We start from the raw sequence: 16,412 nt of genomic DNA on the forward strand, positions 1-16,412 counted from the left end.
ACTCACCATTATTAATGAAAATTACGATGCCAGATAAAGAACAGTCAGTGTATAGATGGAGACTCAACTCTTTACTATTGAAAAGACAAGACTTCTGTGATTTTATTCGAGGACAAATTGAATTATATTTGGAGACAAATTTAAATTCAGTGGATGATAAATTTATTGTATGGGATGCAATGAAGGCTTATTTGAGAGGCCAAACTATAAGCTACTCATCTAAGATAAAGAAAGACTATAGGAAGGAATCTGAAAGATTAGAAAAAGAAATCACCGTATTAGAAAAAGACTTACAGAAAACTTCTTCAGATACCAAAAAAACACAACTTGCAAATAAAAAATTTCAATACAATACTTTACATACTCACAGAACAGAAAAACTAATATTACGAACTAACCAAAGATATTATGAATTAGGAGAAAGAGCGCACAAGGTATTGGCATGGCAACTGAAAGAAGAACAAATATCAAGAACAATAAATTCAATTAGAACAGATCAGAACATTATTACTTATAAACCTAGAGAAATCAATGAGGTATTTAAGCAATTCTACACTAATCTGTACCATTCTGAATCTGAAAAGGATGAAATTAAGATAAATAATTTTTTATCCAAGATACAATTACCAACAATCTCTAATGAGGAGCAGATGGGACTAAATGCCTCCTTTACTTTGAGAGAGGTGGAGGAAGTATTATATTCTTTACCAAGTAATAAATCTCCAGGGGAAGATGGTTTTCCGCCTGAGTTCTATAAAAAATTTAAAGATTTGTTGTTACCACTATTTATGGAAGTGATACATCAAGCGGAAAAAACTTCTACATTACCAGACTCCTTCTCATTGGCAATTATAACTGTAATTTTTAAAAAAGGGAAAGACCCTTTAAATGCATCTTCTTATAGACCAATATTATTGTTGAATGCAGATTATAAAATAGTTGCTAAACTTTTAGCAAGGAGATTGGCAGAATATTTACCGAAGCTGGTTAAAGAGGACCAAACTGGATTTGTCAAAAAAAGGAAAATATCTGATAATGTAGCAAGATTTATAAGTATTTTACATTTAGCACAGAAAAGAAAGGAATTGAGCGTAGCAGTTGCTTTAGATGCTGAAAAGGCGTTTGACAGGTTAGAATGGGATTTTTTATTTAAAGTATTAGAGAAGTACCGATTAGGAAATGGTTTTATTAACTGGGTAAAAGCTCTTTATAAACAACCTAAAGCCAAAGTGGTGACAAATGGCCAATCTTCTCAATCATTTAATTTGGAAAGATCTAGTAGACAGGGATGTCCCTTGTCACCGGCTTTATTTGTATTGGCCATTGAACCTCTGGCAGAGCTAATAAGAGCAGATTTAGATATTAAAGGATTTAAAGTTAATCAGGAAGATCACAAAATTACTTTATTTGCTGATGATGTCTTAATTTGTCTTACTAGACCATTGGAATCCTTAAGAAAATTATATTTCAGACTGGAAGAATATGGGAAAGTATCAGGATATAAAATTAATAAAGATAAAACTGAAATAATGCCTCTTGTTGAAGGCAATTATGATCAATGTAAAAGAGAAAGTCAGTTTAAATGGCAAAAAGAAGGCATTAAGTTTTTAGGAGTTAATGTAGATAATAAGTTAAATAATTTGTATAAATTAAATTATAAACCACTAATAAAAAGAATAGATGAGGACCTGAAGAAATGGATGAATCTTCCAATTACATTGATAGGGAGAGTGAATTGTATTAAGATGAATATTTTTCCGAGGATACAGTATTTATTTTCAACACTGCCTATACCTTTGCCAAATAAATTTTTTCAAGAATTGAACAAAACTGTGAGGAATTTTCTTTGGAAAGGTAAAATGCCAAGAGTGTCTGGAAAAATTAACATGGAAATTTGAATTAGGTGGATTGCAATTACCAAATTTTAAAAATTACTATCTGGCAGCACAAATGAGTTTTATTTCATCCTTTTATCAAGAGGGTGGAAAAACAGCATGGGTTAAAATTGAAATGGATAAAATAAAAGAATCTTGTCCAGAAGAATTTATATATAAATGGGAAGCGAAGCTATTAGTTAAGGATAAAGAGTCACCTTTGCTAAAACATTTAATTAATACATTGTTGAAAACAGTTAAAGTTAAGGATAAAAGATTTTTCTTAACAGCTAAAACTCCATTAGTAAAAAATGGATTATTGCCGTTTGCTTGGAATAATCAAATACTACAACTCTGGGAACAGAAGGGTATTAAAAATATAGGAGACTGCTATGAAGGGAATATCTTTTTGACATTTTCGCAATTGAGAAATAAATATCAAATTCCAGGGAATAGTATTTTTTTCTATTATCAATTACAATCTTTTTTAAGGGAAAAGTTAGGTAACTCAATGTCTATTTCAGATTAAAGGAATCGAATCCTTGATTCAGGGCAAGGGAATGAAAAAAATTATATCATCAATGTATAAACTACTACAGATATCTAGTCCATAGATAGGAATTCATAAAGCAAGACAAAGATGGGAAACAGATCTTAATATTATTATTGATGAACCAAGTTGGGAAAGACTGTGTTTAGATAGTATGAAAAATACTATTAATGTGAGATACAGCTTAGTACAGTATAATATTTTGCAGCAACTATATTTAACCCCGGAAAAATTAAATAAATTTAAACCAAACTCATCTGAAAGGTGTTTTAGATGCAACCAAGACGTGGGCACTTTTATACACTCTACATGGGCATGTCAGAAGGTAATTCCTTTTTGGCAAGACCTAAAAAAGTTTTTAGATCAATTGATGAATAAGATCATACCAATGGATTCAAGGTTGTTTTTGCTAGGAGATACAAAAGGAATAATACCAAAGCTAAGTTTGGATAAACATCAGGAAAGATTTCTCAAAATATCATTAGCAGTAGCAAAAAAATGTGTTGCGGTCACATGGAAAGAACAAAATGAAATAAGATTTGAAAGATGGCATGCAGAAATGCGGAGTTGTATCCCATTAGAAAAAGTAACGTATAATCTGAGAAATGGATATGACTTCTTTTTGAAGGTGTGGAACCCATTCATGGCAAAGCTAGGATTAAGAATAGGAAGTAGTTAAATTCAGGATTGCTTTGATACCTAACAAGAATTTAAAAAGAAATTACTCGGAAGTGACTCCCTCGGGACTCCAGGTTTTTCTTTTTCTTTCTTTCTTCTGCTTTTTCTTTTTCCTTCTTTTGAACTGGGGGGTGGGGGGGGTGGGGGGAGGGGAGAAAATACAGAACAATACGTGTATAATCGAAGTTATAGGTCAGTGACTATTGTTTACTAAGGAATGTAAAATGTATAACGTATGGGTTCTGTTAAAACTTAAATAAAATATTTATTTTTTTTAAATTTAAAAAAAATATCAACACTTTTCACACACTAACCATTTTGAAAAGTTGCTCTGCGGTTCTATTTTTTGTGTCAAGTAGATGACGTCACAATTACTCACATAGGACATGGCAGATGGAATACATTAATTTCACCTAAAAAAATCCCTCAAAGCATCCTATTCAGTCCATATAGCAATCTGATGCGTGCCACAAACAAACCAGATCCCTGATCACAATCCTGTTAATTGATTTAGAGGAGCTGGGGCTCAATATGGATTCCACGGTCACCCACTGCTCACAGCTTTCCAACTGAAAAATAATCTATTTATTCTTACTGTTTAGTCCATTAACCAAACCTTAAGTCTATTAACCAGTCCATGTCAGCCTATACCTCCAATATTGTGTACCCTATTTTTGTTTGGTAATCTTGAGTGCGAAGTCCAAATATACCATATCGCCTATTCACCATTCTGCCAATGACGACCTCAAATATGATTTTCATAAATATGTTAATTATCTAGTTCTTGAATATTGGATTCCAGCATTTTTCACCTTACAATGTCTTGGAATTGTTCTAGAATCTAAAGCATTTTGGAAGTTGACAACGGGACAGTTGGCACAATTCAGTTAAATGATTTAGAGCAGCTGGGGCTCAATATGGATATCTGTATCATTGCCATCTTCAGTTCCTTAAATGCAGTTCATTAAATCATGGACATTTATCACCATTTTGTCCCTTCAATTTCTCCAGGTTTTTTAAACCAATGGCAATTTATTTTGTTTCCCATCTATTATTTACCTGTAGTGCTCCATTGTTTCTGGGAATTTTGTATTGTCTTTTTTGTGAAGGTGTGTGGAGAATATTTGTTTAATTTCATTTCCCTTTCCTCATTCCCCAGTGCTGAGTTAATCAGTGGGGACAGTTAATCTTCTCCATTTTTGTATATTAATAAAGATACAGGGCAGCACAGGGATGAAGCGGTAGAGTTGCTGCCTAATAGCGTCAGAGACCCGGGTTCGATCCTGACTGCAGGCGTTGTCGGTATGGAGTTTGTACGTGCTCCCTGTGACCATGTGGGTTTTGTTTGGATGCTCCGGTTTCCTTCCACACTCCAAAGACGTATAGGTTTGTAGGTTAATTCGCTTCTGTGAATTGTAAATTGTCCCTCGTGTGTAGGATAGTGCGAGTGTACAGGGTGATTGCTGGTCGGCGCAAACTCGGTGGGCCGAAGGGCCTGTTTCCACGATGTATCTCTAAAGTGAAATAAAGAGACAGCAGGCCCTAGCTAAATAGTGTTACCTGACAAAAATAAATCAATACCCGGAAAAAAAGATACACAAAATGCTGGAGTAACTCAGCAGGACAGGCAGCATCTGGAGAGAAGGAATGGGTGACGTTTCGGGTTGAGACCGTTCTTCAGACTGATGTCAGGGGAGTGGGCATGACAGAGATAGAATGTAGTCGGAGACAGTAAGACTGGTGGGAGAACTGGGAAGGGGAAGGGGACGGAGAGAGGGCAAGCAAGGGCTATCTGAAGTTAGAGAAGTCAATGTTCATACTGCTGGGGTGTAAGCTACCCAAGTGAAATATGAGGTGCTGTTCCTCCAATTTGCACTGGGCCTCACTCTGACAATGGAGGAGGCCCAGGACAGAAAGGTCAGATTGGGAATGGGAGGGGGAATACTCCCTGAAAAGAAATGTCCTTTGTTGCTTGGAAAGAAAAGACAGTAAAGTAGTTAACTCTGAAATTCTCTTGTTTTGGAGTGAATTGAATCAAAATTTAAATATGGTGAACAACTGCAGCCCAACTAAGTTTAACATTTAGCAATAACAACTTACATTTTAACCTCTCTCTTCCACCCCCACCCTCTGTGTTTGAGAGTGTACATATGATTTGCCACTCACCGCATTTACATTGATTACTGGCAGGATCTTGTTCCTGCAAAAGCAATGTAATTTGGATTGGTATACCAAATTGTTGTAGATCCAAGATGTACTTTTTAATCAGGTATTTTATTTACTGCAGAAAAATTGGACAAAATAATTATTTTCAGAAAGCTTACAACTTTTATTTAACTCAAAGGGCTATCTATTCCATCTTCTTCTTCTTCAGCCCTTGGCTCCTCTAGGGAGCATAGGCAATTGACAAATGTCCTCCACCTCACTCGGTTGTTGGTGGTTCTTTCAAGATCTCCCCAGTTGAGCCCACTCTCAGACATTTCTGCCTTCTCCAGCTGTTCCTGGGACGACCTCTTTTCGTTTTTCCTTGGGGGTTCCATTTCAGGGCTTGCTGGGTGATGTTTGTGGCAAGTTTTCTGAGGGTGTCCAATCCAACTCCATTTTCTCTTTCGAATTTGTAAGTCAATGGGATCCTGGCTTGTTCTTTTCCACAGGTCCACATTGCTTACTTGGTCTCTCCTCCAGATGTTTAGTATTCTCCTGAGGCAGGTGATAATGAATGTTTGCAGCCTGTTGTGTGTTTTGTTCTCCGTGTCTCTGATCCATACAGCATTATCTGCTTCACATTTGAATTAAAGATGCATATTTTGGTCTTGATTGAGATGTATTTTGAGCTCCAGATCTTCCTGAGCATGTTAAACGCCACCCTAGCCTTATTAATTCTGTTTTTTATGTCTGCATCTGCCCCTCCGGTGGTGTCCACAACACTGCCTAGGTATGTGAATGTTTCTACCTTCTCCAGGGCAGTGCTGTGCATGAGGATAGGGTTGCTGGTTTTGGAGTGGATCTTCATCACCTGTGTCTTTGCTGTATTGGGTGTAAGACCAAGTTTTGTTGCAGCTTGTAAGAGTCTGTCCGTCTTCTCCTGCATTTGTATCTGTGTATGTGAAAGGAGAGCTATGTCTTCTGCAAAGTCAAGGTCATCTAGCTGTTCCCACATTGTCCACTGAATTCGATTTCTTTTCCCTTCCGTTGTTTCCATCATGATCCAGTCAATTGCCAAGGAATGGTGACAGTTCTATTCCACCAGCTAAGATATTTGTATGGAGGAATTGATCTAACAATCCAAATTGCATATGTTTCAGCATTACTGTTACCTCTAAATATAACTTTATTCCATTTATGGTGGTAAAAGGCTGCTGCCTGATTTATTAAGTATCTAATGGTAGTTTATTTCTGTTGCATTATAGCATTTGCTCAATCATTACAAACATTTGCATGTTGATGCTCCCTATTGTTACTAAAGTTCATTGAAATGAACAGCTAATAGTTGAAAGACAGCCTTCTTTATGATGTGCACGGTTCTTTAAACTGAACGTATATAGGTTGTCTATGGATTTGAAAAACTTTGAATTGCACCTGGAAATATAATCTGCTTCTGATCTACTTTTTAGGTAGCATACACGTTTGATGCTGGCCCCAATGCAGTCATTTTCACACTCGAGCAGCAAGTGGATAAGTTTGTGGAAGTTGTGAAACATTATTTTCCTCCAGAAGAAAATGGTGAACAGTGAGTTGTATGTTGTTAATGTGGATATTTGTTAATGAATGTGGCACTCTTCCCACTGTGCATGGCAGTCTTTTCAATGTACTGTCTAATATCCACTTAGAGAAACATTTACTATTTTGGGGAGGGTGGTTGTACATCTGGAAGTGAAAGCTATTCTATAGTTGGCAGTTTCAATATTTATCATATATATCTAGCTGCCTTCTTCCTCAAATGGTAAACTTTAATTTTAGTGTTCGATACACAGACAAGTAGAGTTGTCTTTGTCTTTGCATTATGTGCACAAGCTATGTTCAATTTTACTAAAATTAATGGCTTCATTTTCTACTGTATTCGAGGAAATTGAAGTTGCATGTGAGATTAGCATGGGTGTTTGGTTATAGGGAGAAGGCAGGAGAATGGGGTTAGGAGGGAGAAATAGATCCGCCATGATTGAATGGAGGAGTAGACTTGATGGGCCGAATGGCCTAATTTGTGATTTAAAAAAAGTAGTATTTCAAATTGGTTAATCTTGTTCATCTAAATTATATTTAAAGTTTCAGAAATATAAAAGGTTCCTCAATTCTAGAGGGATATTTGTAAGTGAATATCTCCAAAGACGTACAGGTATGTAGGTTAATTGGCTGGGTAAATGTAAAAATTGTCCCTAGTGGGTGTAGGATAGTGTTAATGTACGGGGATCACTGGGCGGCACGGACTTGGAGGGCCGAAAAGGCCTGTTTCCGGCTGTAGATATATGATATGATATGATATGATATTAAATGCGTAATTTGGCAAACAGCCATTTTAATTTGCCTTCACCCAAAATAAATGCGGAAATAAAGGGCTATACTACTATTCACTTCCCTGGCACGTACCAATTTTTTTTTGCTATTTGGCAACAGTTAGACAAAATCTAAAAAGTCCAGATGGCTGTCTTTTAACGGTAGATTCTTTTTGCAAATCAACAGTGTATTTAAGGAAAACTGTTCTGTAGTTTTATTTTTAATGTAGAAGGGAAGAGGCAGTTGTGAGATATGACATTACCAATTGCCAAATATGCAAGTGAAATATTTACTCTTTCTATCGCACGCTTGTCACGAAAGAAATTGTTCTATGGCCCAGATGAATACAAGAGTTGTGACACAATGTTTCAGCTGTGTAGGTTGTTGGTGAGACTGTAACTGGAATATGGAGCACGGCAACCAAAACTGCAACAAGAAGCATGTGAGGGTGCAGAAATGATTAACAAGAACGTTGTGGGGATTGGAGGGCTTGAGTTATAGAATAGGCTACAGCTAGACAAAATCTGAAAAGTCTTAACTGTCCAGGTGCTTGTCTTTTAACAGTAGATTCTTTTCCCAAATAAATACTGTTATTTAACTGTTACTGTTATTTAGCTGTACAGAATAGAATACAGAGCTTTATTTGTCATTCGGTACCAAGGTACCGAACGAAATTACATAGCAGTCACACAAAAAAAAAGAACACATGACGCATGACCCCAACACAAACGTCCATCACAGTGACTCCAAACACCCCTTCACTGTGATGGAGGCAACAAAACTTCCACTCTCTTCCCCACGCCCACGGACAGACAGCTCGTGCCCGACCGACCCGCACAGTATGGACAAATAATTAGGAAAGAACTGCAGATGCTGGTTTAAATCAAAGGTAGACACTAAATGGTGGAGTAACTCAGCGGGACAAATGATTCCTTGACTGCAATGTTTGCAAAGCAGAAACTTGCATCCATACCAGAACTCCATTAATTGCAGTAGAGTATGTAATGGGATTAGATGTACCACAAAGAATTATGCACAAAAAAACAGAACACGACTCTGAGCCAGATAGCCAATCAAGTAAAAGTACAAATCAATCTTATTGTTACATGCACAAGTACGGTGAAGTTCAGATACAATGAAGATGCAACACAACCACATAGATTCCGATAGCACACAAAAACAGAAATTATACATGAGTATCACAAATTCTACAACTGAAATGAAAAAGATTGCAAAAAAACAAGACATTTAGTGCAAAGATACATAATTAGAAAATGGGTCCATGGTAATCCAAGAGGTGTTCTGTTGCCAGGATAGGATTAGGGTCAGTGGCTGGTTGGAAAAGATAAAATATTTGAAGGAAGATAGGGTTGATGGTATTATGGTAGGAGAGAGAAAGATGCCAAAGTTTTTGTGTCAACATTGGAAGAAAAAATTGTACAGCAAGGAAACTGGCCCATAAGACCATAATCTGCCCTGTCCAACAATGACCATTTGCACTAACCCTATGTTAATCCCATTATTTTATTCTCATCAATTCCCTAAGCCTACACATGGGGACAGTTTACAATGGGCAATTTACCTACTAAATTGCATATCCTTGGTGTATGAGAGGAGACCAGAGCACCCTGAGAAATCCATACGATCACAAGGACAACAAGCAAACCACACAGACAGCATCCGACAACTGGATAGCACTATAGGCTTTGACACTGCAAGGCAGCAGCTGTACAACTTGCACCAATGTCATCCTTTTCTCTTCAGAATGTGAATATTCCATGGACAGTTATTTCACAGTCCATTCAAAAATGTCCTTGAAAGTTTTTCCTTGCCCTCCCCAAGCTTCATCTCTTATTGCCTCCTCACACTCTATTTTCATTCACCTTATTCCCTCGCTATAACTAGCTCACCTCCAAACCTCACCTTGCCATCCATCGGTCCTTTGCCTTATGCATATCATGGCAGCAAGAGTTGACGAATTTAACTAAAATCTTGGAGATTAGCAGGCCATAACTGGCAAGAGATACAGCACTTCCACCACTGAGAGGGAATGTAAGGAGTCCAAGGACTGCTTCCACACCAGTCAGACCACAAAGACTGGGGTCCAAGATTGGAGGAGTTTTAGTCCAATGGGGCTGGGTGGAGCACAGACAGTAGGGCTGGTGAGCTCGACGTCCGAGATGGCCTGGCTAGCCGAATGGTGCCCTGGCTGATAGTGGACCCATAGTTCGACTATAGCAAGACTATACCTAGGTGTTTCAGATGGATTCAAAAAAACTTGTAAATTGATGTATACTTTAATTAGGAAATTGTCTTAGTACCATGATACAAGTAGCTCGACCTTAACCGATAAGGTTACAGAAACCTAATTCTGAAATTTCTAGGGATGTCAGGGTTGTGTGTATTTGTATATATTTTTTAAAAAGCCAAATGAATCTGCTATTTCTTCCATCGAATCAACAAAATACAATATGTTGTGTGAGGTGATTTATAAAAAATTGTTTGTCATGAGAATCTTCAATTCAAGAAATTGCATCTCTTGATAGAAGAGGATGGTATAAAATCCCTTTTAATTGACTAGGTTTGTTTGAATGTAGGGATTTCTGAAAAGTACAGTAGTAAAGCAAGTCAAATCGGTGAGTTGAAGTGAATACATGTGAATAAATTGTAGATTTTGTAAATAAATGGGGCTTGATCTGAAGTAGAGGGAATTTAATGAGCTGATATTTGAAGGGATTTCGCAGTTTGAAGGAATTGGAATAATCAGCTGAGTGAACAAAATATTCTTTATCTTGAGTTGCTATGAAGAAAATTAGGAGAGGGAAAACTGCCTCTACACATAAAAACAAATTGCAGCAGAAATGATACAGATAAATTAGTTACCTGAAGTTGTAGAAATCAGTAACAAGACTGGAAGGTTACAACAATTTCAGACAGAAGTTAAAGTGCTGTTTCTCAAGCTTGCATTCGGCCTTGTTAGCCTAGTACAGGAGACCACAGACTAGTCAGTGGAATGGAGAATGAATGAATGGCAAGCTGCAGGGAGCTCTCATCTGTGTACTGAATCAGATGCTTTAAGTAGACACCCAATCTGCATTTGGCCTCCGCCGTGTAGAGGAGACCACATTGTATACACTGAATGCAGTATCCTAGATTGGAAGAAGTACAAGTGAATTGCTGCTTCACAGAAGATTTTTCAGCTACCTGAAGAGGAAAGATAGTGGGAAGCGACGAGGTAAATTATAAGGGTTGCATCTCCTGTATTGCATGAGAAGTCCTATGCTCTTCAAAATAGTGCAATAAAAACCTCCATTTGTTTGAGAGGAAAATTGTGGCACTACTTTAATGTCTCAACGGAGAGCAGACACCTATCAGTGCAACGCTTGCAAAATATTTGCTTAGCATGTCATCCTGGATTTATTGCTTAAATTTCCAATTTGGGACCTGGAGCCGGGCCTTCTGATCCAAGTGAAATTGGTTCCAGGAAGTCATAGTTGACATTATGGAAGCAGCCCTTCGACCCAACTCGCCCACGCCCCATCTACACTAGTCCCACCTGCCAGTGCTTGGCACATAACTCTCTAAACATATCCTATCCATGTACCTGTCCAAATGTCTTTTAAATGCTATAATACCTACCTCAGCTATCTCCTCCGGCAGCTCGTTCCATAAACCCCACCACCCTTTGTGTTTATATTTTTAAAAGGTTACCCCTCAGGTTCCTATTAAATCTTTCAAAAATGTATTTCCTGTTAGCTGGATATGTCTGCGTTATACATGCAAATACTAAGGAGAGAGTGGGGTACTTTTTGCATTGCGAGTTCTAGAAAAGCTGGGAACAGAGGTTTTGTCAGATTGAAGATTCATGTTTCAGCAATTGCAATCCTAACCTACAATTCACTTTCTTGAATATTTAATTTCATGCATATGGCTTTGAAAAATGCAAATAACTGAAATATGGGGTGATTACATTTTTATATAGGTGGTGGTGGGGTGGTGAGGGGGGGGGGGGGGGAGGAATACCAAGGGACGATGTTTTTTCTCTTTACATTCATCGCAACTTTTGTTTTCTAGGTTCCTGAAAGGTTTGCCTGTAAATTCAGTCCCTCTATCAGAGTCACTGAAGTTGAGCATCCCCATGGATCCAATTAAGGGTGGCATTCGATACATCATTAATACTCAAGTAACTCTTTAAAATATTACTTCCTCTCTCCTGCTTTTTCCCCGGTTTCAGGATTCTGGCTGCATGAAAATGTTTTATTTTGTCTGCTCTTTGTGTAGCAAATCCATATCTTAAGAACATGGCCTTGCCTTCTGATTTAACTGCTTCAGTCCGTGTTGAGTTGGATTCTGTGATAGCACCTTTTTGTGGTTTGCATCATTTGATTCCTTTTTTTTAAGCATTGTAGGGGGGCATGATTGTCAGTCTTAATAGTGAGGAAGAAAGTTGCAGGTAGCAGGAGCACACTAATGGACTGGTCAGATTGGCAAAAGAAGTAGCATCGGAAGTCATTGCAGGAAATGTGAGCTAATGCACCTGGGTAAGGCATGAAAGCCATGAGGATTGTGCAATAAATGGTTGGGTGCTGAACACAATACAGAATTGGGGGGAGGCTACGTCTACAGATCTCAGAGCGAAGGATGGGGTGGTTTAGAACGGATTGGTATACCATTGATTAAAACTAGGGAAATGTAAGGGGAAAAACTGAACAGTTAACAGTTGGACAACTGTTCACCTCATTGTAGGAAAAATGTGATAACGTTAGAGGGTGCAGAGAAAATTCACAATGATGTCACCTAAAATGAAGAAGTTTAATTCTAAGGTGAAATTGATTAGCAGGATTGTTTTCTATGTACACGGGTGATTTCTGCAAGGTGCATAAAAGTATGAGAAGCACAAACAAAAACCTGATTTATCTGAGCAGAAAGGGCCAAACTAGAGGCATGAATTTAAGATAATTAGCACTTGGAGTCGAGGATAGTTGAAGCAAAATATTCATGATCAGACTACTGGGTTCTGGAACTCGATCTGTGAGTACAGAAGCCCTGAATATAATTTTTTTTAAATAACCTTTATATACAAATACAAAAGGTCAGCATGTATATACAGCAATTAATTAGAAAGACTAATGGAATGTTGGCCTTAATTGAAAGCAATATGCAGCATACAAATTAGGGAAGTTTTAATGTAACTTTACAGGATTTTGCTGAGTACTGCTTATGTATTTGAAGAAGAATTTGTATGCATTTGAGGCAGCGCAGTGAAGATGCACTGTTGATTCCTAGAATAAAGGGGTTGACATTTCAAGAACATTGGACGTATACTCATTTGAGGGTGGATGTATAACATGGGTGCTAAGAGGGTGTTTGCCATATCTGGCAGAGCTAGCATCAGAGGGCGCCTTGTTCCAGAATAAGAGTTCACCGATTTCATATTACTTTACTAACTTTAGAACCAGTAGAGCTGTCTCTTTGTTGAAATGCATTTAGAATCTCCCATCTTGTTCTGAATAGATTGTTTTGTATACAATGATATAGGTTAGATGAAATAACATTAAAATTGTTTCTTTTGAGAGAATGTTTTTCCTCCTTGGGATTGGAATGAATTTCAAAACTTTCTAATTTGAAGGCTGCCGGTATTTATTTCTGGAGATGATTTAAAGTAGAATGATCTTTATACCTCCTTCAGAAGCAGAGTATCAATAGTTAAATGTTTCTTTGTCCATGACACATGACACATTGTTCTTTTTTGAATTTAATATTTGCTCTAAATGTTTGTATCTTCTTATAAAGGCAGGACCAGGGCCACAGCTCATAGAAGACATCAACCACCATCTCATTGGAGAAGATGGACTTGCCAAGCAATAGTGACTGAAGGACAGCTTTTTGCAAAAAGTGAACAAATTGCAAGACGTTCATGTTAACTAACAAACTTGACCTGTATGTACAATATAACTCATACGTTCAAGACATCCACTGCTTCCAGTCTGTATCAACAAAGTACAAATGGTTCTTGGATACAGTCCTAACACCATGTACAGGTAGAAATGTGAAGTATGGATTTCAATATATTATTTATTCATCAACTCATTCCCCTTAGAACTCGTAGCCTATTATTATAATTTAAAATTTGTATTCCCGAATCCTGGTCAAATCCACTAGTTAAAATAAAGAGCACAAAATCGCTGCGAGTACAGCAATAATAACTGCTGTGTTCAGCAATATCTTTATCCAACATTTTCTAATGTAACTTTACTTCTAATGAAATCCCAGTCAATATTCTTACTAAAACTCTCATTTGCATCCATTCAAATTCAGGATCTAGAATCAGGTGAATTCTGCTGATGTGCAAAACAATTAGCTGCACATCTGGAAAATCACTTGGCTTTAACAAGTAGGGTGACATTCCTGTGTCTAATTAGTTAACTACTGTATTTCCTTTACATACACATTGCAATAACTGATAAACTGCAGGATTTGAAATTGGAACTATAAATGGAGTAGATTTTGCTCTTTTCAAAAAGTTAAATTGCTCATATGTGCAATCATAATAACACTTTTTCCCAAACAACATACAAAACGTATTAAATGTAGAAGAGTGAGAGGTGCCAGAGAATGTTTTGAAATAGTATTACTGAACTAAATCAAAATCTAATGGTACTTTTGTGGGAAAAGCTGTGCTTGCAGAGGTGACAATTGTTATTCAAGTACATGTTTAATGGCAAATTGGTTATCTATGCCCATTTCTTTTTTTTTACAGTACACTTTCTCAGGATTATTGGCATTTTATATTTATTATTATTTCTGGTCATTTACAAAGAAATGGTTTTATTTGCCATGCTTTCTTCCCCACCCACAAGCCAATAATATATCAGTCCACTTGATGTGGCGGGATGGGTGTCAATATGTGTAACTTGAGTTCATATTCTGATTTACACCATGTTGAAAAATCATTTACCTCTTTTATTTTGTGTAAGGTGATTTATGGTGATGAGCCACCATTCTACGGTGAACTATAAAACATTGTTATTTTGGATACTTTTGCTGATTTTGTATATATCTGTGCTAGATCCAATTTTAGAGCAGCTGTACATGCCAAACAGTATTTAAATAAACTGATGCGATGCAGAAGTTACAGTGAGGAAAAACTGATTTTGTATATAATTAAATCAACAGATTATGCTATTGCATGAATAATTTTAGTTTAGTTTTTTTAGTGTTGGGATACAGCGTGGAAACAGGACCTTCGGCCCACTGCATCCGCACCGACCCCATCACACACTAGGGACAATTTAAACTTGTACCAAGCCAATTAACCTACAAACCTGTGCATCTTTGGAGTGTGGGAGGAAACTGAGGATCTCGGAGAAAACCCACGTGGTCATGGGGAAAATCCTAGTTTAATATCAAGTAAAGCACAAACTAGGTGCATTATTATTTTCAACATTTTAATCAAAATTTCTAATGTCTGAAAGGTCCCAGTATCTTGGCTTAAAAAATGAAGTGGAAATGGGTGTGTGGAAGGAATGATGGGAGAGATGAAGAAAAGTCAGTGATGGGTGATTGTGTGTGGGAGGGGAATACCAAGGGTGTGGTTTACCTGAAATTGTGCCTACTCTGCTGCTTTTCTCTCCCACACACACTCGCATATCCACCTAGGTTCCTTCCCCCTTTGTTCACCTCACCAGCTTTTCTCCTGCCACACCCCTGCCTCACCTGTTTCCATCCATCACCTGCCAGCTCTGTCCCCTCCCCACCTGGTTTCATCTGCCCATCATCCCCTATCACCTGCCAGCCTCTATCACAACTCCCACGAACAAGTAGTTGTGCTAAAATATGTTAGTTGCATTCCTGAGAAACTTTGCGTTTTAGAAAGTTATGTTATAAAAACAAATGTCAGTGGTGAAAAGAGGGTTACGGGTAGAGTTCCTGGTCAATAACTTGCTCCTTCATTTTGCTGACATTGAGAGAGAGGTTACTGTCCTGTCACGATGTTACCAAGTTCTCTATCTACTTCCTTTATTCTATTTTGGAAATGTTCATGACCTGGCCCACCAAAGTGGTGTCATTTGGAGCCTAATTTGCCCGCAGAGTTGAGAGTGTATGGGGACTGAGAACACATCCTGGTGGGGCATCAGTAGTGCAAAATATCGTGGAGGAGAGCTTGCCACCAATCCTATCTGATTGTAGTCTGTTGGTCAGAAAGTAGTGATCCATTATCAGAGGGGGAAGCTGATTCCTAGGACGATGAGTTTGGATGGGATAATGGTGTTGAAAGCGGAGCTACAGTCAATAAATAAGAGTCTTTATGTCGAGGTGTTCCAGGGATTAGAGCTGGGGAGATGGCATCTGTTGTGGAGCTGTTGTGACAGTAACCAAAGTGAATCATGGGAGGCTGGAGTTAAAGTACACTATCACCAATCTCTCGAAGCACTTCATGATGTAGATGTTAGTGCCACCGGACAGTAGGCCAGTGAAAGAGAATGGGACCCCTCAGGAATCAAAGCGGTCAACTTGTAGAGCCACAGGAGATGGGTAAGGTCCTCAGTAAGTATTTCTCCTCTGTTTTTACTATGGATAAAGATAAGAGGACCAAGGAACTTGGGGCAGTCAATGGAAGTGGCTTGAGAGCAGTCAGTATTACAGTCAGAGGTGCCGAAGTTCCTGATACATATGAAGATAGACACGTCTCCCAGGCCTGAGCCGATATATCCAAGGACATGGTGGGAAGCTAGAAAGCAAATTGCAGGTGCCCTGGCTGAGATTTGTAGGTGGCCATTAAATACGGGTAAGGTGCCCGAAGACTGGCGGGTGGCAAA

General features: G+C 38.0%; 1 protein-coding gene across 1 annotated transcript in view; it reads left to right on the plus strand.

The window, feature by feature from the left end:
* mvda (mevalonate (diphospho) decarboxylase a) overlaps positions 1–14,731 on the plus strand; it is a 40,867-nt gene extending 26,136 nt beyond the window's left edge. The window contains exons 8-10 of the mRNA XM_078400828.1: positions 6,717–6,832; positions 11,668–11,776; positions 13,387–14,731. Of these exons, the coding sequence (XP_078256954.1) occupies positions 6,717–6,832; positions 11,668–11,776; positions 13,387–13,461 (300 nt within the window). The 3' untranslated portion in view covers positions 13,462–14,731. The remainder of the gene's footprint in view (positions 1–6,716; positions 6,833–11,667; positions 11,777–13,386) is intronic.
* Positions 14,732–16,412: the final 1,681 nt, after the last annotated feature.

This window comes from Rhinoraja longicauda, chromosome 6 (assembly GCF_053455715.1).
Source record: "Rhinoraja longicauda isolate Sanriku21f chromosome 6, sRhiLon1.1, whole genome shotgun sequence".
In the NCBI taxonomy this organism is placed as follows: domain Eukaryota; kingdom Metazoa; phylum Chordata; class Chondrichthyes; order Rajiformes; family Arhynchobatidae; genus Rhinoraja; species Rhinoraja longicauda.